Below are 26,282 nucleotides of genomic sequence, written 5' to 3' on the forward strand. Positions count from 1 at the left end.
TTTGGTACTTCCTATCTCCATAGTCACAAACCAGAATTAAGAGAGCAGTAGGAAACCATCAAGACTGCCTCAAAATAACTCCAGGAGCAGTCATGAAGGCTTGAGCTTTTCTTTCTTCTTCTGACAGTATGAAATAAACAGCTTGGAGAAATAAAGGACGGTTGACAGCTATCTTATCCTAAACCAGTACGGGTAACTGATCTAGCATCAGTGTGGCTACATAACACATGCGACATCTCTCTCCTCTTTCTGCAATTTATGAAATACTGAGCACAGAGAGCATCTATGACAGGTTATACTGACACCTCAGTAAGAGACTTGCCATGAGGAGAGAGGCTGTGACTTTTGACATGACTGCCCACTCCAAAAAGATGAAGGGGTAGTGAACATGATGCCATTTCTCCACTCCGTCCCATCAAACTCATTCTATTTCAAATAGTATTTCAGCTTCTTCTCTACCTGCTCTGTTGGGCATTCCATCCTTATCCCTGTGCAATGGGGAAGGTGCAAGCCACCTCCACCCATGAGTGACCAGAGCAGACACTGGAGAAAAGAAGTAACATAAGGGGACAAGTAAACAGCACAGCATAAAGGCTCAGTAAAATGAGAGAGGGGACTGAGCAAAAGTTGAAATAGAAAACAAAGCATCCTCCAAATTGCTGAATATTTTGCTGCCCTTATAATATCTTGAACTGGCAGGTTGCAATACAGCACTTTCAGATGACTGCAATACAAAGCCATGAAAAATTGATTTGCCTCATTAACATTTTAGGACCTTATGAGATGGAACAAAATTGACTGTCAGGGAATTTTAAGGGAGAGTCATGGTGTAATGAGCTCAGTGTGAATTATCCTCATCCCAGAATAGAAACTGAGTAACCAAGCCCAGAATCTACCTTTCAGTTATTTTTAATTCTACCCCTTCAGCCATATATGCCATAAGTACTTTCTCATTCTGCCAAAGCAAGCCATCAGCTGGAGAGAAAGCTGCAGGCAGCCCCAACCTGTCCTCACTCAGTAACAGCAAGGCAGGTCTGCATGCAAAGCATCACCTAGACACTAAACACTACCAGCTGCAGCCCATCCAAACAATCCCCACCAGCTGAGAGCCCACCCTTCCAAACAGTAATTCCAAAGCTATTCCACCTCCATCACAGATGAGATGCTGTGTTTCTCTCATCCAAATGATAAACATGCTGCAGGTCCCACTAAAGGGAGAAAACAGAGAGTTTAAAAGCATTCTCAAAGCCATTACTGTAATAGACAAAGTTAAGAGGCCAGGTTCATCAGAGTCTGCAGGGAGCTACCAGGACTGATCAGCATCCTGCTAGCTCTGTCTCTCTGTGTTTGGGTCACAACATGTTAATAGCTAGCCACCTGAAAAGCCAATCCCTGGAGGGGGACTTACAAAAGTCAGTCCCATGGACTTCCAGCCTTACGAAACTGATGAGGCAGGGCCAAGCCTCAGCCTGCCCCTTCGCTAAATTCAGAGAATTAGGCAAGCTTGCAAGACATTTTTCCTCACAATAATTTGGCTGTGGTATTGCACCCAGAACCACCTGGTCATTTTCTGCCTGCTCCAACACAAGAACTAGGCAGCCTCAATGCAGGTACTGCAAGATGCACTTGATGAAAACCAAAGGAAGTGGTCCAGCACCTGATACAGGCTGCAGAACTCCGCACTGCACCAGGCTGTAGGTTCAAGAAGCTCACAAGGGCTCACAAAGAGACTGGACCAGGAACTGGCAAAGTGTCTTTAAGAATTACTAAAGAGACAAATCCCTGTGCTGAAGATAGACAAGGGCTGGGAGAACACTTGGGACAAGTTTTTTTCCCAGTTGGCTTGCTTCTTCCCCACAAAATGTCTATGCATGCCATAGCTGAAGGTAAGATCCTGGGCATGAAGCCCCTTTTCTGGAAGTTCAGCAAAGTCCATCTGGGGACCTAAAGACCCACAGTTTCCCTTGTAGTAGCTGTTTACATTCTGCCACAACCACCCCCTTTATTTTTCCTCTTTAACTTTACCTATCACCAGCCAAGAACAAACCAAAACACACATGAAAGACATGCATGAACATGTGCTGCCCAACAATTTTCCCCGAGCTTAAATAAACTCCTTTCTGGGTAAAATTAACTTGGCTCCATGAGCTCCTGTTGCCCTAAAGCCATTCCAAAGCTTCAGTGTGTTCTGCAAACTGAATTGGAGGGAGCTGTATTTTCAAACCTGTGTGGTAAGTATTCTCTTCCAGATCATTCAAGGTGAAATGCATGTGCAATACGTGTCTGTAAAGCTATTTTGGGCACTCCAAAACCCTCGCTGTTCAGCAGGACAACCAGAGCCCACTTAACCAAAGAAACACATTCCCCCTTCCCTTCATCATCAACTGGTCTAAGGCACAAAGTCTAGTGTTTTACCTGTTAATTGAACCAACTTGAACTCATCCCTGTTCTGAACTATTAACATTTTATATTGAAACCACTTTACTGTGGAATTTGATCTATGCACATAGATCACAGAATTTATTCTAGGCTTGTGTTTAATTGGAGCTAAATGCCTCCTTGGTGCTTCTGCTACTCACTTCCTGCTAGTTAATAACTAACACCATACTACATGCTGACCACAAGCTTTAGCCAAGTAGGAACCTGCAGGACCACAAAAGTTTCCATAATTACAAGGTCATCAGATCTAACTTGCTTCTTGCATATATTTTCTCCCTTTACATGGAAGTTTCATGAGTACATCCTGAGGTCAAGCATTTCCTCCCTGTGAGGCAGAGCGTGATACAGACAGCTTCATGCAAATCTACATGTCTGAAATCAGAGAAGCAGAGCACTGAGACTAGCCGCCAGCTCTCCTCTTGGTTTCACGGGTAAGTCTGCTTTCTTCTATGAAAGCATTGCTGGTGCACATGGCAGTGTGGCGCACACGCCACAGAACTCTGAGCCTGAGTTTCCCTATGCCAACAGACACTTGCTTCAAATCTTCTTCCTTTGCTTGGTTTAAAGTATTTTTGTTATTACTAAAATTGCTGTCTTTGAAGTTTGAGTCAGTTGCTGACTTTGTACTGCTCAAGGGTCAAGAACAAAGCTCTGTCTGTCCTTTTGCTATTAAGAGCTTTTACTTGTATCCGTTTTCCCGAGGATATGAGACCAATCTTTTAGATATTGTTTTTCCTTTTCCTATTAATGATTCCTCAGCATTTCCAATCATTTAAGCATTCTTCTCTTAATCCTCTCATTCCCTAATATCCCAACAGGTGACAACTAACAGCTGTAAATCAAGTCAGTAACTAGCTTTGCTTATAGACACCTTTTCCCCAAGGGGAAGGGCTTATTTATGGAATTAATATTATAGTTTTACTACACCTCTGCTGAAACCAATTCTTACCACTTTTTATTCTGCCACTGGAACACTTTCCAACAACAAGTCATAGAAGTTCAGAAACAATAGCTTTGCTACTTCTGAAGAGTTCATTGCCTATTAAATGCCATCTGGTCTGGGGTTCTCAGTCCCCAAAAATAAACTGCAATATCCATCTTTGCTGTTTAAAAATCACTTCTATGGTAGACATGTCTGCTACTGAAACAGGAAGAAGCCCTGGGTGCTGTAAAGAACTCATCAGCCTCCCAGGGAGGCAGCAGCATTGCCAGAACATTTCACTCCACCGTCTCCTCTTACTCCCCTGCCCCTTCTCAGGAGCTGCCAGCTCCACGATGGGGCTCTGGGACAGACCTGAGCTCTTTCATGGCCCCCTAACTATTTGCGATGCAAATCTGTATTACTCACAGGTTTTCTCCAGGAAGTTTTCCACCAGGTGGATAACTCTCAGGCACTTACTCACCAGTGTCACTGCAACAGAGCGCTGGCCCGTCTCCTTCAGATGTACCACCAACCCACCTAAGCACAAATTGGATGGCTATGCTCTGGACATGCCCAACACTGAGGCCCTCAGAGGCATCCACTTTGGGAAGAAATAACCTTAAAATTTCCTGGCCATTTACTTGAACTGATCGAAGAAGAGAGACTCAGGGAGATCTTAACCATATGGTCAAGATACCCCAAGAGTGAGGACTACTGGGACTGGAAAAGCAGGAACCAGGAGGATGCCATTCAGCATTGGAGTTCAAGCCCCAGCCAGGTTTGCTCTGAGGGGAGGTGAAGCAGACGTGGCAGCTCAAGAGACAGATACTGGCAGAAATGTGGGCAACACGCTGGCATACAGGAGATGTCCCATTTCAGAGCTACTCAGAGATCATGTTATAAGGGTACACTTTCCACAACAAAAATGGCAGAACAACAACCAAGGAAATAAGGTCAATTACACACAGACTCACACAAAAGGCCATTATAAGAGAGGCAAAGAGAATGCTCTCCTCTGCTGAGCTTTGTCCAGTTTGTTCTGAGATACAGGAAGCCCTGCAGGACCACCAGTAATTTGGACATAGAGTCTGAAAGGGGAGCAAGAGCCAGACTGGACTAGAAACAGCCTTTCCTTCCCTCCACATCACAAGACTGCTCTGTGAGAGAAAAAACATGAGAGAAAGCACAGACCTGCTGGCTGCTTCTATTTGCACACATAAGGATTTTGCATGCTTGGTGCTAGTGGAAACATGTCCCACAGCTCTGGACTTCACCAGCAGCCTCATGGGAGCTAAGGGCACCTGTATCCCTTCTTCATGACCCCGCCACAGGTCTGCCATAAAACATGACAACTTGCAATGCCATATTGGCAATGAACTAGAGGCCTGGCAAGAACTGCTTGAGCTGCCCAGCCTCTCTACAGAGGCCAGCATCCACCCTGCCATTCAAGGGCAGGAGCAGCCATGCAGCGAGCCAACAGCCATGCTGCTCAGCTTCTCACAGCCAAAAGCACCCAGCCAAGCTTGCAGCTGACAGCTTTTCATGGGAAACACGTTTTTAGCACCTGCAAAGTGCTGTGACAGAAATACAAGTCACAGATTCAGAGCCAGCCTACTGTGCTACTCAAACCAGCCCATCAAGCATCTCTTCTCATCATACTGTCTTCAGCCCAGTGGTTTGGGGCTTTATTTTTTACATTTTATTCTTCTTTTTAATTACCATATCCTTGTGTGAATCACTAACTTGAGCATGCTCTTGCCTTGTTTGGCAACATTTTCTGAAGATCTTGTTTAGCTTCACTGCAGACACTCAAAAATGTGCATGTACATAATGTGCTAGGCTCTCTTTTGTCATAGAAGATGCGATTTATTTCTCAGAAGGACTAGGAACAAGTTAAAAATAACAGGCAACTTCCAATTCTTTGTGGTAGCTTTCTGTTACAAAAGACAGAGAAAAGTACTTCCCAAAGGAACATTCCCAAACTTTTCTTTCATCAAAAAAAAAAAGTCAGTCTTTACTTTGGCTAAGCCAAATACATTGTTTGGGAAAAGACAACGACACAAACAAGACTCAACTCTTAATCATTTATTTCAGCATCTCATCCTAGCAAAGCTCCCAAGCTGACCACAACAGCCACTTGCTGAGCTGAATTACTTGCCAATGCAAGCATCAATTAAGATTGTGCCAGAATCCAGTAAGAGCCCATAAGGCTCCCTCTGGGCACATGCGTGCTCCTCTAAGAAATGACAAACTTCTCACTCACTAAAGCTGTCATGAAAATGTCACTCATGCTAGATCACAGGCTTCTTCAACAGCATGAGCAAGACTCCCTGCCCAAAACCCCTGACACTACAGCTTCAGGGACACAGACCTGACCAGACCTGTTAAGGAGGACAAAGCACACAGGCGCTTCATTCCCAACATAGTCCTCCACCACTGTCACAGTACCTGGAGATGACCAAAGCTCCAGAGCAAGGCTTGCATCACCTCCATCTTCACCCACTGAATGTTTCTGCACAACTATCCACCAGAAGCTTTAAAAATAGTGATAAAAAGGAAATAAATTCTTGTTCAGCAGATCTCTTGGATATTCCAATCAGCAAGAAATAGCATCTCTTCCCAGTGTCCCCATTGTCTGCCTTCACTCCCATCTCAGTGTGAAAGCAATAATGGGGAACAAGTCAGGTAGCAGCTGAAGCAGAGCAGTCAGCTATATTAAAATACAAGCTCAAAGCTCCAGAGCTAGCTTTAACAAAGGAGCAAACATAAAAGCCCAAAACAACAACAATAATAAAAAAACCAAACACAAACCAAAACCCCCACCAAAACTCCAAACCAAAACCAATAAAAAGGTACAAAAGCTTGTCATATTCCTGACACCAAGAGCTCAAGATATTCCAGCAGGGCATTTTCAAGCCTGAGATGGCTCAGTCCTGGTCCTTAACGGGGCACAGTGAAAGGACATTGGTATATTAGAGAGACCTTTGAAACCAGAGGCATGACTGGTCCCCACACAAACTCCCACTGCATGCAGCTGTCTCCCTACTTTGGTGCCAGTGAAACACCATCTCCCCTACACCATCCTCCCAGAATCTGGAGGATGGGTGGGGAGGTGTTAAAATCTATCACCACCACCACCACTCACTACACCTCCAAGATGCTGAAAAGGTTAACTGTTATCAGAATGAAGGGTTTATTGCTACCCTTTTAAACAGAGCCTGAGCCCAAGAGCAAGGTGGGGAGGCCCAGAAATCCTCTGCTAAACATTCAGGGCTCAGGAGAGCTGGGCAGGACTGCCAGCACTGGCACAAGCTCAGCAGGAAGGAGACTGCCCTCAGAGCTGCAACACGGCCACCTTTCTTCACAGAAACAAATTTCTTCTTTCGCACTGCAGCCAGCAGTTAGTGCCCAACCAAAATAGATTTAAGCTATTCCACAGTAAAAATAACAGTGACCAAGAAATGTTATATCAGATCACAGGAAGGGGAAGTTCTTTTTGATAGATTTCCTAAATTTAGCTGCTTCAATAAACCAGAGAAAGTCATATGGACGATAGAATTTTCCATACCCAGTGCATGCATCATTATCTGAAATAAGAGCATGAAAATCTCTCTCGGTCAAAGAAGGAGCCTGCAAAAGGAAGAATTAGAGAAACGCAGAGGGAGCTAAAAACTCATCTGGTTACACAATGCGTGTAAGTAGGCCTGGTGCTTGCTGCAGACTCCTTGGTTTGGAAACCTGCCACCAAGTAACCCCTACTTCAGCACATTTAACCCCATCCAGCAGCTCTGCCTGTGGTGGGTTGACCCTGGCTGGACACCAGGTGCCCTCCAAAGCCACTCCTATCACTCCCCCTCCTCAACTGGACAGGAGGGAGAAAATCTATCACTAAAAGCTCATGGTCAGAATAAGGACAGAGAGAGATCATGCACCAATTGCCATCAGGGGCAAAACAGGCTCGACTTAGGCAAATTTGTTTATATTACCGATCAAATCAGAAAAGGGTAATGAGAAATAAAGCCAAATCATAAAACACCTTCCCTTCATCCCTCCCTTCTTCATACCCAAATTCTCTACCTCCTATCCTCAACAGTGCAGGGGGACAGGGAATGGGGGTTCATCACACATTGTCTCTGACACTCCTTCCTCCTCAGTAAGGACTCCTCACACTCTTTCCCTTCTCCAGTATGAGGCCTCCTACACAGGAGACAGTTCGCCATGAACTGCTCCAGCGTGGGTCCCTTCCACAGGATGCAGTCCTTTAGTAACAAGACTGCTCCAGCACAGGTCCCCCGTGGGTCACCAGTCCCGCAGCACACCTGCTCCAGCGTGGGCTCCTCTCTCCATGGGGACAAAGGTCCTGCCAGTAGCCTGCTCCAGCAGGAGGCTTCCCACAAGGTTACAGCCTCCTTCCAGCATCCCCCTGCTCTGGCTGCAACTGCTGTTGCAGAGGGTTTTCTCCCCAGCCCCTTCTTAAATCTGTTATCCCAGAGGCTCTACCACCTGATGGGCTCAGCCTTCTCCAGTGGTGGGTCCATCTTGGAGCTGGCTGGCACTGGCTCTGTTGGACACAGGGGAAGCTTCAAACATAAGCTACCCCTATAATCTCTCTGCTACCAAAACTCTGTCGCACAAACCTAGTACAAAAATACAGCCACACACAGCAAGGGGGTAAGAAGCATGATGCAGACCAGGACAGACACAAACCCCCCATCTCTTCCTCTCATTGCAGCAGCACAGACTTATCAACACGACACAATCTGTGCCTCTCTCCCTGCGTGTGATGCCCTGGCAGTGTAGAGAAAAGGCCACCTGGCATGCTGCCTTCCTGAAGATACAGTCCAGATGAGGCTTTCCCAGGAAAGCCAACTTATCCAAAGAACTACTTGGTGACTGCTCTGAGCCAGCACTGATCATCTTAGCTCTGACTGCTTGGTCAGCAACGCAGTGGCGCAACATGGGAGTCACTCAAAAGGGATAATGGTGGGACAGAGGTTGGCTGGCTCAGAGCCTGCATTAAAGCAGTAGAGACCAAGCCAGCAGGTGTATCTTCAACCTACAGTGCTCTTCAAAACCAATTTGGGCCCAGGAACAGCTCCCCATCACTGAGTAAGAGTTTGGCACCACGTGGCCATTGCTCAGTCTGACACCAGTTTGTCTGGATTTACTATTCCCTGCATGCACCCTTGGGCGACTCCTGGGTGAGGCTGCAATTTGCAAGACGCCTTCCATGCTACAGATCTCTTGACAGATATGTGCTGAGCAGCTCAGCTGCCTTCTTGCTGTCTCTTCTGCTCCAGCTCTTACACGTCCCATCATGACTAAATTCCCCTGCCAAGGAAGGTCATTGCTCCTCCTGTGAGGCACTCCCTGCTTCACAGATAGAGAAATTATAAAAGGGACACCTAATTTATGTAGCTGCCCAAGTTCCCTCTGCTTCCACATAGACGAGGCCCCAGCTGCTGAGCCTTTTTTGAGAAAAAAAACCAAAATGAATTGGACATAAATGCCTTGAAACATTCCCTATCACCCACTGTATAAATACAGCTGCATCTCGCTATCTGTGCAAATGTCAGCAATCTGACAGACAATTATGGTATTTTTCCCCATAATGTAGTAGAGGAGAACACATGTATAGACTGGTGAATTATACACAGTATAAATACAGAGGGAGGGTGGAAAGTTACAAATGCAAATATCAGGATGGTCAATATCACAGAATAGTTTGGATTGGAAGGGACCTTAAAGCTCATCCAGTTCCAACCCCCTCCCATGGGCAGGGACACCTTTCAGTAGACCAGGTACCTCCAAGCCCCACCCAGCCTGGCCTTGAACACTGCCAGGGACGGGGCAGCCACAGCTTCTGTGGACAACCTGTGCCAACGCCTCACCAGCCTCATACTAAAGAATTTTTCCTAACATCTAATCTAAATCTCCCCTCTGTCAGTTTAAAGCCATTCCCCCTTGTCCTGTCACCACATACCCCTGTAGAAAGTTCCTCTCTAGCATTCTTGTAGGCCCCCTTTAGGTGTTGGAAAACTGCTCTAAGGTCTTCCCAGAGCCTTCTCCAGGCTGAACAACCCCTGTTTCCCTCAACCTGATTTCATAGGATCACTATCCCCAGCCATTAGGACCATTACTGGTTCCTTTACTCTTTATTGATCTTGATTTATCTAACAATTTAAATGAGAAATGAAAATGCATCTGTTCAGAGGCAACAGCAATACTTACAGTAAAAGACTGATGTCAGATAGCAGTCTCAGACAGAGGTCCCTGCCACTCCATCCTCCACACCATACATCCTGTGCCTGTGCATTTCAGCTCTGCACAGTGCTAAGTCCTTGCCCTCTAACATTATTTATTCAGAGAAAAATTGCTTGCCATTCATACCTGACCGCTGCATTAAAAAAGAGCCCACAGTGAGTGGAGAAAGGTATTAAACAGTCAGCCACAGATCTCTACAAGAACAGCTACCGATGCAGCAGTGTGCTGCTGCACCATGCAGCACCCTTGGTCTGTACCGCCAGACAACCCTTCAGTTCTGCTGTGCCCACCATAATGTTTCAGAAGCCACACAACAAAAATGCATGTTTCTTCTGCTGCGGGAAGCTCACTCTCAGCTTGTTGACCATGCAGCAAGGGGCCTTAGCAGATGTGAAGATATTATATGGGGGTAGGACTTTGGTGCTGTGGAAACCATGGCAAATTCATTTTTCTAGGAAGCTCATCACCACCCCTTCCCTCCTACAGGGCAGGATCTGTCCCTTATCACAGGCCACTGCTCACTCTGTATTGCTGGACACAAAAACACCAGCTGAAAATCCAAAGAATGTGCTCAAAAAGGAATTCAGCATACCTACACTTGACAGTTACTGTGTACAGATCATTCAAGAGAAAGTCTTGAGCAAATCTGGTCGTTTCCAATGCTAACTATTCTATGATTCTATGAAGTGTGCCATGATGTTGCATTCTGTTACGACATAAACCTACAATATTAATTTTACCATCAGTCACATCATGAGGCCCACAAATCCCTGTCCTACCATTGTTCTGCCTTAGTTTCCTTCCTGTTATGCTGCAACAGGGGAAGCCTGAAAACTCTAAAGAAAGCTGTGGGTACCAGGTGAAAGAAGACCTCTCCCAGAATGGTCTGGGTTCCCTCCCATGTAATACAAACAAAAATGCTTATCTAAACTGCACATTTGGCAAGCCTCACCTTAAAACCGTGTAAAGGGGAAGATACCCTGGCACTGCTTTCACAAAGGGCCTTTCAGAGATGCACTTCTCCAAGTTTGCGAAACCCTGCTAACAAAAGCCAGCAGAATCTCCTGTCATCTCATCAGCACAACTCAATGTAGCCTAGATCAACACTGCAGCTCCTTCCTGGAGCATCACCTCCGAGTCAGTATAGGGCTAAGTAGGGCAGGTCTGAACAGGATTGAGGATGCAGCTTTGCTTTGCTCTGAAGGTTATTTGCCTCCACACTGCAGTTTAGTCTGATCCTCACAAAGCATTGTTTAATGGACTATTCCACAGCAGCACCTAGCTCACCTCAAAGCTGCCATCTGGCTCAAGCAGAGCTCGCCATGCTGAACTGTCAATTCAAAATCAATGTTAACTTGTAAAGTCTGTAGATACTAGGCAACTTTCACACATGCCCCCTCAGAGTCCAACCTAGCCACAGCTGAAACTAGTAAGTAAGCACACTCAGTACACCTTTGCGAGGACCACAGAGCTCTTGAAAATGACCACTGGTGAAAAAACAAACCTGAAATTAAGGTTTCGCTTTAAACCACAGCCAACTTCAGCAGGCAGGCACTCCAGCAGTCACAGCTCAGTCTGCACTTAGTGTCCATCCACTGCCCAAAGGCAAGTCACCCCTGACCACTGCCACTGACCATGCTGGCAACCTAACCAGCACATTCAGGACCAAGCTTTAGCCAGGAGAATACCACAAGTACAATATTACTTCAGCCAGACCATTTTTGAGGGCTTATGATTTTGCTGCTGAAGGCCGAACACCCCAAATTAAGTTTCTCCCACAGCCAACCAGACAGTTGTTTCACAAGTCTTGAAACCACTAGTTCTTACATCTGGTTCCCAAGAAAGAAACCACTAGAGAACAAATCTCTCCTGGCTGCTCAGCTGGAACAAAGGCCACATCCACAGAGGTGATCTTCCCATTACAGGTTGTAAACTGCATCCACTCAACAGCTTCTAAAAGCACCAAGGCTTCTTCACCCTCTATATGAAACAGCTCTTTCACACTGTGGTCACCTGAATGCCATCAGCTTCCCTGCTGCAGGCAAGAAGACCAAGAAGGCAGGCTGAGACTTCTACAATCCAGCTGCACTGCTTCCTCAGACCCAGATACATACTTAGTCAAAAGCACCAACACATTTTATTCACCGCAGCAGGAGTTTGTTATAATTGACATAGCACTTTAAGCACTCCCCCCCTCCATCCCCATGGGGAGCTCCCTAAAATAGCACATCCTTAAATTAGCATCCCATAGGCTCACCTGGGAAGAGGTGACCTTGTTTGGCACCAGTCAGCCTGCTTACTCTTACGGCTGTCCACATCTGTATGTCAGTAGAGATGGAAGAGAAAATGGAAGGGAAAAAAAGTAAAACTGTGCTCTGATGTCTTCAAATGCAACACAGAACTTTCCATTAAATACATTACCTCCCTTCTCCTCTGGCAAATTGCTTTCCAGAGCCAACTAGCCTGCACTATTATTAGTAAATCACTAACTGGAGATCATGCAAATGCGAAAATACTCCAAAGCATACAGGCGAATTACCTAACAGATGCACCTGTATTTTGCTTTTAAACTGATACTTGTTCCTTCACAGCTCTATCCCAATGTCAAATAACATATTCACAGTATCACCAAAAGGCAACAAAGAGCCAGCACTGACAGTGATTTCTCACCATCCTCTCCAGAGATGCAAAAGGAATAGGACCTTGAAATGTACCTGCAAGTGTATTATGCACATGATACACCTCAACTGAACTTACATGGGAAAACCTTTCACACCTAAGTGTTTTTAGAAAGGGAAACCCTGCCACCAGAGGTGCGTGCATACAGCAGGAAGCAAAGCACGTTTCATGGTGCCTGTGTCCACAGCACACTCATGCAAAGCACAAGTCACTCCTGATGAGCTGATTTGACCAGCTGGCTCTGCAGAGGGAAAAAGTTTTAGTAACTTTAAACTAGTTCTCATGCACTGAAACAAAGAATCATTTGGCAGTGAGCATCTCTTCCATATCTCATTTCCTGCAAGTGCAAGTTTCAGCAACTGTAAAAACAAAAAACCACAAACCAAAACCAGAAAGAAACAAAAAGGTAATGCACCAGAGGCCAAGAACTCTGCTCTGCTTCAATAACCAAACCAAAAAAAATATCCGCCCAACCAAATCTAGTGTTTCCCTGCTTCAGTGATGGCAGCTCAAAGTCCAGAGGCCAAAAGCCCAGAGACAACTCCCAACGGGAATGGGGCAGGGCAAGACAAGCTGTTAAGGAACAAACCAGAAGAGCATTTTTGTACCAGTGCTGGCATAACAGGAAACCCTTTCCTTCAGCAGAAATGCATAGGATTTTTTTTTGCATAAGGAAGAGGATTCCTTGAAGCAGTGTTAAATGTCCATGTTGCCACCCTAATACCAAGTAATTGTAGCAAGTTCCATTTATGAGCCTTAAAAAAGCCCTCAAACACACACACTCATAGGGATGCACACAATACAAGGTAACCAGAAACTGCAGGCAACAGGACAGCTTTAAGGTGGCAACACAAAGCTTCAGCCTCTCTTCCAGCATCCACAGTTGAGTTTACCCCTTTGTTCCTGTGTCTTCCTGGGCCAGATCTTCCCTCATGAGCCCAGCTCTGTGCTGGCTACTCCAGCCAAGGACTGGCTCCCACATCTAAACCCCACCTTACACAGCCCCAGAGCAGCCATTCACACTGCACACCACACTCTTCCTCTGGTAATTTCTCTGCACTCTCCAATATCACAGAATGTTTATTTCCTCTTCCCAAATCTGCTGTTTAAATTGGAGCCACAGGCACCAAGCAAGAGGACCTCAGGTGCTTACCACATAACACACAGCTTAACGTGAAGGAAAATCTCTAAAGTTCCCTAGTGGTAAATAGACTGTGCTTCTATATCATGTACAGCAAGTCACACCACTCAAGGTTGTCACTTCAACAGCACAGAAATCAGCTTTGGCTGGTAAACTAAATCATCACCACTAGAGCTACAGAATCACACTAGCTTCCCCAAGTCCAGCAACTGGTATGTTCTCCTGAATCACAGGGCCTTGTTCAGCTTTATGTTGCCACCCAGATCATCCCTGTCCAGTCCTCACAGTGTTCTGAAATCTTGCCCCACTGTCTGATTACACTACAGTACTCTGCTGAAGCCAGAGCCTTCAGGAGAGCATGACCACAGCCTCAAAACATCTGCAGCATCTACTTTGAAAGTCAGGGAAAAGGACTCCACCCTCAAATGAGGAAAATAAAAGGCTGTCAAACGCCAGCATCAGGCTCTGTAACAAGCAGGTGTTGCTCTACTGCCATTGTGGAAAAATAACCCCAACAGCTCCATGCAATTTAATTACAAAGCACAATTAGATACCTGACACCAGCCTTTCACCAAGTGGCAGCTCAGATTTCGGAGCTACTTCTGAGCCCTTCTGACAAAACCAGTCCCACCTACTCCTGTCTCACCTTGCATGGCCAACCTGACAGCATGACACATCACAGGATCTTCCGCCTTTCCATCTCCTGACTCCATGCTGGCCACCAAAGAAGTTTATGCTCTCAAAGCTTCCCAAATAGCTTTGCAGCATCCTTTCAGGCAGGGGCTGCTGGGCTTACATACAGTACCTTTGTCCATGGCTGTCTCTCTGTTGTCACACCCTTATTCTGTGAAAACCCAGATCATCGTGTCTTGCCTGTGCCAGCATTTTGCCAGTTTTCCGCAGTGGACACAAGCTCCAGCTTTCCTATGTCTGCATTCATACAGGCAACTTCATAGGCAGGAATAAAGGAAAACCACTGGTCAAACAATCCCCCCGCCTCAAAAACCAAAAGTGTTCCATGTTGGACATCAGGACACCTTGTACAGACCCCAGCCTGGAAGAACCCAGGGTGGCCCAGCCTCAGCCTAGCACAGGGCAAGAGGAGACAGCAGCAGAGCAGTAGCAGGTGCACAGGAAGGCAAGCTTGGAAAATCCAGTCACGTTTTTCCAAACAAAGCACACATCTACTATCAGACAGATGGCAAATCACCTCCACCTCCAGACCCAAGTCACTTAATAGTTTATGGGACATGAATAACCTAAAAGCCCTTCAGTCCAGGCACTAAAAGGACATCACATACAAAACCACAGTGTTTCATAATGCCAGCAACAACGCAGTCAAGGTCTCATCATGTTGGAGTGGTGAACCATTCTTGCTGGTATCTCCAAGCACAAATACGCCTTTCTTAGCCCAGCAGGGATACTTTTATTCATATATAGTACAAATGTAAATGAGAAAAAAAGAAAATCTACACACTACCTATCAGCTGAGTAGGCTACTCCAGCCTCAAAGCACACATATTCCAGCTCAGATGCCAATTCAGTTACTACTTCACCCAGCTACAAAACCATTTCAAACACAGAAACTTCCTTAAAAGGACCCTATCAAGGCATTTTTATATCCCTTTTATTCACTGTTTGCAATAAACCCTCAGAAGACTCAATTCAGAATCTCAATTCGTACTAACCATTTCTATACACCCTAGCTTGTTCTTAGAGAATTTCTGTATCATCAATGGAAGTTACAGAGCGTGTGCATGCAGGACAGAAAGGGAAGGAAAGGAAAAGCAAGGATTAATCCTTAACTCACCAGCAACCAACCCCCTCTTTGAAGGGGATTCTAACGAAAATTTTGGATGACCGAAGAATGCCCCATCGGTTTCATGAATGATGACACAGATTGTGCAGCCAGACACACAGCCACCCTGCACTTCCATTTTTGAGCACAAATCTGGCAGTGTCTCCACAGAAATATTTCCCTTATTAAGGTCAACACACTGCAAAGCAGTTCTTCAGGGCAGTCCTAAAAAGACCACAGCCCTATTTAAGAATTAGCAGCGTTGTAATTGCCAGGGATTTCTGCTGGAAGAGCTTGAAAAGAAACATAGACATCTCCCTCACTACATATTTTCATAACATTAGACCCATCGCTTTCCTACACCCTGTCAAAAGTGATGCCAAGCACAATTCACTTGCATGAGAGCAAGCTTGCCAGCATGACTTTAAACATGCATACCTCCTGATCAACAAAATCAGGAGGAAAAAAACATCTTCAGCTTCTCAACTGCCATTTAGGGACTTTTAAACAGCCTTTTATTCAGAGCAGATACACAGCAAAGAATATTTTAGGTTAAATGCAGATTTTAACCAAGCCAAATCACAGTTCACATTTTTCATACAATCCAGGTCATAGCTGGGCTAGAATTAAGCATCATCCAAGAGGACAAGCAAGATTCTTGATAAATTGCAGCCTTTAGTCACTCTTCAGCACTTCCACAGATTAAATCTGCCTTTGAAATATGTCTGTCTTCTCAACGTACTCTCTCCCCAGCTAGACTCACATAGTATTCATGTTAAGAAAATCATCCCCTGCTCTGAGGCAAGGCCACTTGGGATATTAAGCCCTGTGTCCCTGGCAGCAAGGCCTGGCTTCTTCCCTGGAGAATGCTGGGAACACTGACACCCCCTTTTCACAGACAGCATCACTCAGGGGTGTTCTGAGCCCCTGCTCCTTCCATGCCCAACCACACACTGCTTACTTATGACTCCGCTTCCCAGCACACCCAGCCTGGCTCCGAGGTGACAGCAATACATTCCCATGTCTGAGGAAATACATGCAGCACAGCCAAATTCCGAGGGAAAGGCCTTTCAATTTCAGTGTCCCCCTTACGCTTCCTCTGCCTGTCACTGGTCAGCAAAGATACCAATCTCCTGCATAGTCCAGATCCTATTTGTATTTTACTTTTAAAGCATCATCTGCTCACCAGGGAAAAAGAAGGGTCAGCCACAAAACACTTACATACACATGCTCCTCCCATTAAACCCCCACTCCTTCCCCCCCCCCAAAAAAAGAAAGAAAAAAGGAGATATACAACTGCAGGCCTGAATTATTCACAAACCTAAACCTTCAGCAGCCACCCATCACACCTGCACACAGTGTGCTGCCCTGGTTAATTTTGGTGGGGCTTTTCTGTTTCTTGTAGGGGTTCTTATGGTGGTGGGTTTGGGGTTTTTAGTTTTCACAGGGTTTTTTGGACGGCAGATCACATTACTCCAAGCACCAAGTCAGCAGCAAGACCCAGCATGTGGATACCATTCAGTAACTCAGGCAGCATGGGCTCACCACCCCCCAGTCCACTGGATCTTACATAAGCTAGCACAGTTAGAGGGAGACACAACAAACGGAGCCAGGATTCAGGCTGAGGAGGAAACAGCATCTCCTTACTCTCAGATTAAAAAAAAAAAACAAACAAACTGGACATCCCCTCCCCCCAAAACAGCAACAATAAAACAAACAAAAAGCCAACCCCCAAAACACATCTTACAATTCACATTTGCCTATGAACCAATTCAGCACCAGTACTTGTTTTAATCCAAATCACACTCTAGCTACCCATAAATAAAGAACGTTCCAACGTATTTCTAACATAGGTGTATGTGTGTGTGTGTAAATAAAATGTGAATTTCGAGAGAGCTGCTTGCAGTCCAGCGTGTGTTTTGAGTCCATGCAGACCTACCCAATGGAGCACATTTCCTATGGCCCCCACACACCCAGAGTGGGTGCAGGGAGGTTACTTGTTAGGAGGCAGTACCTGCATATACACAAAGTAAACTGGATGCTGCTGGAAAACACCAGCAGTAAAATCAAGCTTTAAAAAGCACGATGACTAGTCACACTCCAGAGGACAGAGACTATGCTTTTTTTTGTTAGATGAAGGGAACAGAGGAAGGAAAATAACTGCTCTTAAGAACAGCTCCAGAAGGTGTAGTCTGGGAATCCCTTTTAGGTGAGACATTTAAACAAAGAACATGGAGTATCGCTCTCTCTTGAGGGAGGAAAGCTTCCTGCAAGAGACAGGACTCAGATATGAGAAAAGGCATTTTATACTGGCCTATGGAGACCAACACACCCATTGTCTTCCAGGAGCAGCTTTTCTGTATTCAGAGAGGCTACAGCAGCACAAGCCAGGTTTTGGGGGTGAAGGACTGAAGGGGGAAGAAGGGGATACTTGCAGTCCTTTAAGCATCCCTATCTATGTTTACAAATAGCCCCAAAGATGGGGGAGCTGCAGGGTAAAGGGAATTAGGACAAAAAAAAAAAAAAAAACACAGTGCTATTCAAAGGAATCAAAACAAGGAGAAAGACAGATAAGGGCCTTTTCAACAATGGCACTGTGAATGTCCAGGGCCAAACCCCAAAAAGCAGAGAGAAAAGGCATGGACAAATGGCATGTAACATCCCCCTGGTCTCAGAATAGGGTTATTTTAAGCCTGTCTCCTTGGAGCTACCCTAATATTTTCTCCCATGACTCAAGTCACCAGGGAAGGGAGTTAGAGAAAACGAAAAGAGAAAAAGAAAAGAGACAGAGCTAAGACCAACATGATAAGACTTTCTTCTGCAAGGGACAAAGCCCCAGGAAGGCTGGAAGGCAAGCTGGGCTGTGCCTTACCTGGAAAAGTGTGTGGGTTGGGTGACCCTCTTTTAAGGCACTTTGAACAGAGGACGTGCACAGTGTAGTACAGGCCCGGCCATTCCTGGAGCAGGACATTCAGTTCTTCCACTAAAGGGGTAATAGCTTGCCAGGCTGTCCAGATATTTGGTAGGGATGCGTGACTAGCAATAGATAGAGTATCTGGCTGCAGAGCTCCCCTGGCAGGCCGGTAACTCACCACCACGGGCACCTTTCCCCGGTAGGCATAGATCTGGTATTTGCCATCTGACCGCTGAACCACGTGGCTGTTAATCTGGACACTGTAGCGTGCAAACAAGCCGGGTGGGAAAATGAATGGAAAGCTATATTCTATCTGCAGCTGCTCGACCACGAAGGACTGTCCACTCAGACTGGCGCCGTTGATCCAAGCCTCTGCATGGGGCACCTCGTTTTTCACGTAGCAAGGAAACTTGTACCAAGCGGCCGCCCCATTTAAGGGCTTGCATTTGGGTTTGTTGACACAGTAACAGAGCCCCATCTTCTCCAGCAGCTCCAGGATGAGCTGCAGATCCTCCCGGCTCTGGATGTGGGGCTTAAGAAGGAGACGGATAACATGGGCAGGCAGGAGGCCATGCAGCAAGAAGCCCTCCACGTAATGATGGAGCTGAGTAGCCCTCAGTTCATCTATCTGGGTGTCGCTGAGCAGTTTTTGGAGCAGCACGGCAGCATCCCGCTGGCAGAAGACGTTGAGGATGTCAATGAGCCGTGGCAGGTTGTGGAACACATACTCCCGCAAGGTGAGGTGCTCCTCAAAGTAGAGCAGCTTCCCACTCTCGTGCAGGTAGGACAGTGCACTCTGGAGTCGATCCTCTGTCAGGCCTGCCTGCAAGCCCAACCGGGCAGAGTCCCACCAGCTAAGCCACAGTTGCTGAGCTTGTGGCTGGAAGTGCAGCTCTTCCAACACTTGCCAAGATTTGGGCAACACGCGGTGCAGGTTTGGGAAGATATCTCGGTGCTCAGCCACCGAGAGGAGCTTGTCCCGCAGGCGATGTACCTGGCAGCGGTCCCGGCAGCTGAAAGGCAGCACTGGAGAGAGGATCTGCGGGCGGTGGGTGAGCAGGTACTGAAACTGGGCTTTCTTCCGCCGCAAGTTCTTGTCCGAGACCCCATAAAAGGCAGCGTGCGGGCTGGAGCAGCGCAGGTCAAAGTCCTGTCCCAGAGCCTCATCCACCTGCTGGACCAAGCTCTGGAGTCCCTCAGCATCCCTCTTCTCCTGCTGAGCGATCTGGTGATGGATGTCCAGGCACTTCTCTTCCAACTCCCGCTCCGCACAGAGGTCAGCATGGGTTCCCACCATACACACCACAGCATGGGGCACCTTGGAACCAAGCCAGTGTAAGAAATAGCCTACAGAGGGGTAAAAGTGCTGAGGGACGTAGGCACTCAAATTCACCACCAGCACATACAGGGCTCCGGGAGACAGGAAGAAAGACTGGATAACATCATAGCTCGGGTCCCCTGCCAGCTCATACACAATGAATGTCAGGCCCCTCTCTGCATCTGCTGTCCAGTCCATCACCTCAATGCCCTTGCTGCCTCCTGACAGCCCCAGTCCTGATGGTGGCTGGGAGGCAGTGGGTGGCAGTGATGGTGCAGGGCACGATATTTCCCCTTTCACTCGGTGAACGGGCATGTGAGAAGGGATGTCCTGTCGCTCAATGGGGAGATGTTCCAGCTGCTGTGTGGCAGGTACCCCCGCTGAGGAAGCATCCTGAGGCTCCGGGAAGGGGCAACACCCAACTGGCAATGTTCCATTGTCCTGCTGTCCAGGACACCCCCTTAGCTGGGGGCTCCCTGCTTCCAGACTTCCCACTTCCTCCCTTGGCCCATCCTCCTCCATGAGGCACCGTCTCAGCAAGGTCTTTCCTGCATCTTTTAGGCCCATAAGGACCAGCTTGAGGCGGGGTTTGAGGGCAGGCTGAGAGTGGGCCAGCTCCTGCTGGTAGGCTGCAATGTAAGGGATGCCTTTCATGCACACCTCATAGGGGGGCTGGATGAGGGGGTTGTCTTTGATCTTCCACAGGGTGACTCGGGAAAGCTGCCCGAAGCCCTCAGGGAGGATGGCAATCTGATTGCCTTGCAGGACCAGCTCCTCCAGGCTGTGGAGGAGCACGATGGAGTCAGGCAGGTAGCGGATGCGGTTATTGTCCAGCCAGAGCGTTCGGAGCTGGTGGAGCTGACAAAGACCAGGAGGCAGCAGGGTGAGCTGGTTGCGGCTCAGGTAGAGCTCCTCCAGGCTGGGGAGAGCCAAGATGGCAGCAGGGAACTCCCCCAGCAGATTGGAGGAGAGGTTCAGCATCTTGAGCCGCTGCAGGTTGCCGAAGCCAGCGGGCAGCGCTTGCAGCCGGTTGCCATCCAGCATGAGGCTCTCGAGGGCACTCAGCTGGCAGAGGCCCTCGGGCAGGGTCGCCAGGCCAGTGCCACTCAGCCAGAGAATCTTGAGGCGGCGGAGGGCAGCGATGCCCTCGGGCAGGGCCCCGAGGTGGCGGTTGCCAGAGCAGTCGAGCTCCTCCAGGGCGGCCAGCTCCAGCAGCGGGGCGGGGAAGGAGGGCAGCAGGTTGTGGTCGACGTCGAGGGTGCGGAGGTGCTGCAGGCGGCCTAGGCCCTCGGGCAGGCGGCGCAGGCGGTTGAAGCTGAGGTCAAGTTCCTCGAGGCGGCCCAGCTCAGAGAGGCGGGGAGGCAGGCCCGGGCCCTCGGCGCCCAGTTCGTTGTGGCTGAGGCTGAGCTTGCGCAGGCTCCGCAGCTCTGCCAGCGCCCCGCCGTCCCCCAAGCCCCGCAGCCGGTTGTGGCTGAGGTCGAGCTCGGCCAGGCGGCCCAGGTGGCGGAGAGCGGCGGCGGGCAGGCGGCCCAGCTGGTTACGCCGCAAACTCAGCACCCGCAGCCCGCTCAGGGCGGCGCCCACCTCCTCAGGCAGCTCCTCCAGCCCCCGCCCGCTCAGGTTCAGAGCCTCCAGCTCCCCCAGGGCCGCCGCCGAGGTCAGGCGGCGGGGCACGGCGGCGGCGGGGGGAGCTGGCGGCCCCCCCGGCGGCCCCGCGTCCGGCTCGGGCTCCGGCTCGGGCTCGCCGGGGCCGCCCCGCAGCTTCCGCGCGCGAAGGGCGGCGTCGCGCCACAGCTGCACCGCCTTCGGGGGCTCCGTCTGCGCCATGGCCGGGGGAGCGGGCCCCCGCCCCGCCCGACCCTACCTGCCGCCGCCGCCGCTGCTGCTCGCCATGGGCGCGGCCGCCACCGCCGCGGCGGGTTCAGAGCTCCCCGCAGCTCCGAACCGGCACGACCCGCCGCGACACCCCGCGCACGTAGCCGTAGCCGTAGCCGTAGCCGCCGATGCTGCAACCGCCCCACCAAGGGCGGGACCCGGGCAGGGCCCGCCCCGCGCCGCTTGCGGAGACAACCGGCCCCGCCAGCACCGCCCCCCGCGCCGGGATACCCCGCCTCGACCCGGCCGGGCCCGGCCTAGCCTGCCTGGAAACCCTCGCCCGCAGGGCACCGGCCACTCCCCCAGGGCAGGAACGGTCCTGAGCCTCCCGGTCGGCGGTTCAAGCCCTTAGCCCTGTCTGCAAGGCCAGAGAGAGCGGCCCCGCCACCTCCGTACGGCTCCTGGTGGTCGCGGAGGGGAGGCAGCAGCGGCAGCGGTGCAGGCGCTTCCCCGGCCCCCCGGTGTGTGACAATATTCTCTAGGCTCATCCTGCCCTTTGGGTCGCTGCTGGCTGTGTGAGAGGAAGCTGCTGCATTGCCTCGCGTGATTTCTGCAGCAGGCGAAGGCTGTTCTTTCACCCAGCCCTGCAAGAAACCGAGATGTTAACCTTCCTTTCCATTAAATAAGTGTTTTTCCTGTCGGAGGGTGCGAAAGCCTGTGACCCTCCGGTTAGTCAGAGCAACTCTGCCACCTTCCTGCCGTGCTGTTTCCTCTGCTGCACACATCTGGCCAGATCCTGAACACTGCCTTCTTCAGGAGCCTCAGCCAAGCTTTGCTCCTAGGGATCGAAATATGCCTGGAAATTTCCACCCCTGCTGCAGGAGGAAACGGAGCTGTTTCATAGCAGGGCTGCGAGGCAGCCTGTGGACACTCGTATCTCTCGGGTTATGTGACCCTACCCTTACAAATGCCAGCAGTGCACCGTGGCAAAAGGTTTAAAAGTGTCACTGCCTTTGTATGGCACTGAATACTGAGTGCTCTGGGGCTTGAGGAGGGTCACTTGCTCTCACCTTGGTATGCCGTAGCAGCTACTGTTACAGCATGCTGCAAGTTACCACTTCAGAGCCAAGAAGAGAAAGAAAACAATTTGAAATGGGAAGTGGTCTACAGGGCAACCAGTGTCACAGCTTTTATTGTCTTCCTTATTATGGAGAGCCCTCTCAAGAACAATGCCTTGTCTTTTGGATGGCCTTGTGTATCTAACCATGCTCCTATCTGGAGAGGAGCTGAACTGATCCAATGTGGAGCCATAGTCACTGCACTAAATTGCTAAATTTACTACTTGCTTAAGCTACAGATCACAAAGGCTCAGGTGCAGTTGCAGTCTTTTCCATCGGAAACAGACAAGAGAAAATCATCTTTTTAGGCCCTCTGAATCCTAACAAACCTTCACCAGGATTCTGCTAAATGCCTCACTGAGCATGAGGTCACCATGGGTAAGGAAAAAAGTAGCAGTGTTGCCTGGTGAATACAAAGGATACAAAGGATCAGGAAGGACAGGGGCCTGGGAGAAAGTGTGACTACAGGAAGGTAAGACCCAGCTACAAGCAGGGTTCAGGAGCTGCCCAAAACTAGCAAAGGCAATCCTTGGATCTGGGACCATGATTTGGCTCTAGGATCATGACTCAGGCTTGGGGGGAACAGGTATGCAGGAATACTTATGATCCAGCAGGCCCTGCTGAGGGGGACTAAACCTGGGGATAAAACTCTTCCCATCCTTCCTGTATGGCTGGTGTCAGATCCTGACCCTGGGATCAGATTATAGATAGCTGCTAAATTTTGCCCACCTAGAGTTAGTTTCCAGTCTTGCACTCATTTATTTTCAGAGCATCCCTGGATTGGGTAAGTAAATCTTTTATTTGGGCTAACCCAGTTTTTGTGTCTTTTCCTGCACATCACTTGGGAAACAGCTCTTCTCCACATGCAGAAAAGAGCACTGTCCTTCCTCACTTCAAAAGCAGCACATTTAATTCCTCCTGGGGAAAGAGTAATTCTCTTCTCCCACCATCTTGCCCAATTGCTTTTGTGATGCCAGGTTGGTGGCTTCATTTCCAGCTCTCTACATGCAAAACCACTCAGCCTGTCGCTATCAAAGTCAAGTTTTTAAATCAAGATGATGTTTCTAGAAAGAAAAGTTCTCTGCAGGGAAAATTGATCCCACCATCAAATTTGCAGCGGATTTTCTTGCTCCCTTGTGAGGGTAAAGGCGAAGAAAGCAGCACCATTATTGAGGACCACCTACCCCATGATGCCCATGAGCACTACAGATTATCTCTGAAGCCAGGGCAGGCTTCCTGTTGCTCTGTGATCTGCAGCAAGTGTAACCTGCAAGGCTGCTACTCTGCACTATCCTTTTGCTTCCCATGGGACAACTGGACACATCCCTCCACTGGGGACACTTCAAGCAGCTGCTTGACTCAGACAGCTGAAAAATACCAGGAAGAGAAGCACTTATCTCTGTTTACCCACTGTTAGAGGTCATGGCCTGTATTAAACACATCTTTTTGACAGCATGCAAGGACAGCCAGGGAGGAGCTGGCCTGAGCAGAGGAAGTTTTTCCTATCAAAACCCCTATTACAAAATATGCAAAGCAGCAGGAGCTGAATGCCTCCCCAAGGTAATGAGGAGGGGGAAAGAAGTCACACAACACATAGTCAAACTTTGATGAGCTCCTGTAGATGATGAATGCAGCTAAGCTAGAAAACCCATGCTCCACAGAGATGTCCCCAGTGCTGCTCAGAGGCTGTCCAAGGGGAAAAGCTCTAGTGCTTCCCCATGGACCTTACATTTTATCATACTGTATATTTGCACAGGTATGCAAATCTGTAACTTCAAACAGCCAGGGATGGGTCTCTTGACTTCTTAACCACATTCACCATGGTTAAACCTGCCAGTTGTGAGCAAGACAGATACTTTCTGGGGAAAGGGAAGATTTTGTTTCTCAGAAAATACCGCTTTTGTTACAGACCTAAATGATCCCTTGTCCTCTCACCTGCTTAGGCAGAGGAGATGTGGTTCTCCAAACAGGACTTCCTCACTTCCTCTTGATTTAACCGTCAGCATCCTAGAACTCCATTAAACATGAGCACCGGCATGCTGGATGGATGCTGGTTTTGGAGTAGTTTCCTATTTGTTGGAGCTCAAACATATTCAGAAATATATTCAGTTCCTCTCCTAGCTGTCTTCAGCTGGGGCTGAGAGGCAGGTGGCTGTAAAATTGCCAGCAATCCATTCCAGTGGGTTCTATTGTATGCCAGAATTGCATTTGAAGTTATTAATTTTAAATAGTGGCCCTGTTAAGTCTTATTGATGGCATTTAATTATTCAGCTGAACTCTGAGGCGCCTCCACTTCACTGAGCCTTGCAACTGCATCATTAATAAGATTTCTATCTAAAGCACCTCTCTCCTGGGTCAGGTAAAAGACACTGAGTTATCAAAGACATTTTAGAGCCTGGCTCTGGGCTTTGCAGGACAAGAGGTGCAAATGTAATCAGCCACTTGTGACACAATGTGAACCTAAATCAGCTCAACAGAAGCATGAAGCCACTGAGGCAAGTGGATGTGGGGAGCACTGTGGCCACTGCAAAGTGCGTGGGCTCTGGCACCAGCACTGAGCACCCTTAGGAGGATGCTTGCCTTCCACACCACCAGACACACAACCCAGATAATAAAACCCCAGGTTCCTGCTTTGGCAGTGATTGAAGAAGCCGTGTTTCAGTGTCAGGCCTTGGAACAAGCAATGGGTTGACTGAACACTACTCCCCATCTTCCTCCTCGACCTTAAGTAGAAATCCTGTAAGGATGAAGAAATGTTGACCAGAACTTAATTGCCCACACTGTTTTGCTTACTGTTTCTGCAGGAATTATATGAATCTACCCCAAGGCACACCAAGCCATGTACAAATGGTGATAGCAGCACCTGGAGGGATCCTGGCCATGCTTTGGGCAGGGGAAAGAGAGGGACTGAGGATAGACAGCACTGCTGCTTGCCACATCTATTTGAAGGGAAGCAGTGCTGCTGTACATGTGGGGCAGGAAGGTGAAGGCTTGGCAAAACCGAGGCCTGCAATGGGATAAGGACCCCCAGCTAAAGGTGGGGATCTGAAATGGAGGTGCACTGCCAGAACTGCTGGGCATTGCACCCCGTGAAACTCAGGTCCAGGCCCCATTTTCCCATGGACAGGTCTCATACCATGAATCCTAATCCTTTTACTTGTTCCTTCCTAGGTACAGCTTGCATATAATCGCAGAAAGGTTTGGGTTTGAAGGGACCATTAAAAATCATCTAGGTCCAACCCCCCTGCCATGGCAGGGATATCTTCAGCTAGACCAGGTTGCTCCAAGCCCCATGCAACCTGGCCTTGAACACTGCCAGGGATGGGGCAGCCACAGATTCTCTGGGCAACCTGTGCCAGTGCCTCACCACCCTCATTGTTAAAAAATTCTTTCTTATGTCCAGTCTAAAGCTACCTTCTTGGTAGTCCTTTTGGGGGTTTTGAATTGAAAGAAGACTGAGAAGCAGCAGCTATTTGGACTCAGGTGTGAAGGAAGTCTTGCTGAGCTCTCTCAGTGCCTGGTCAAGGCCCATGGCTTCAAAGCCATGGCATGAACAAGGACTGAGCCAGTACATTTGGGTGGATATTCATTTACTCCTCCACCAGTCATGGTTTTCTGTGCCCCCAGCATTAGACCTGCCCAGCATTTCTTCAGCACATCACACATTGCTACACAAACACTTCCCAAAGCTCTTTCCCTGCCAGACAGCTAAAGCAGATCTGTTTGCCAGTACAACTTGGCTGGCATTAGCCATATTCTGTCCCTTAACAGAAATTCCTCATCAGATTCCTCATACCCATCAGTGCTGGCAGCCCCAGAACCTGGTGTACTGGAAATCCTCCAGGAATTGTTGCTGTTGATATTCCTGTCAATG

General features: G+C 48.6%; 1 protein-coding gene across 2 annotated transcripts in view; it reads right to left on the minus strand.

Moving 5' to 3' along the window:
• The window catches only part of MFHAS1 (multifunctional ROCO family signaling regulator 1), a 34,479-nt gene extending 13,023 nt beyond the window's left edge, over positions 1-21,456 (minus strand). For both annotated transcript variants that reach the window (XR_009747469.1, XM_061476730.1), the window contains exon 1: positions 18,116-21,456. Coding sequence is in view for 1 of the 2 variants with exons in the window: in XM_061476730.1 (XP_061332714.1) it covers positions 18,116-21,302 (3,187 nt within the window). In the remaining variant the exon portion in view is untranslated. The remainder of the gene's footprint in view (positions 1-18,115) is intronic.
• Positions 21,457-26,282: the final 4,826 nt, after the last annotated feature.

This window comes from Pezoporus flaviventris, unplaced genomic scaffold, assembly GCF_033815535.1.
Source record: "Pezoporus flaviventris isolate CSIRO_AGI_PZ_B2104156 unplaced genomic scaffold, CSIRO_AGI_Pfla_v1 ptg000002l, whole genome shotgun sequence".
Taxonomy (NCBI): Eukaryota; Metazoa; Chordata; class Aves; order Psittaciformes; family Psittacidae; genus Pezoporus; species Pezoporus flaviventris.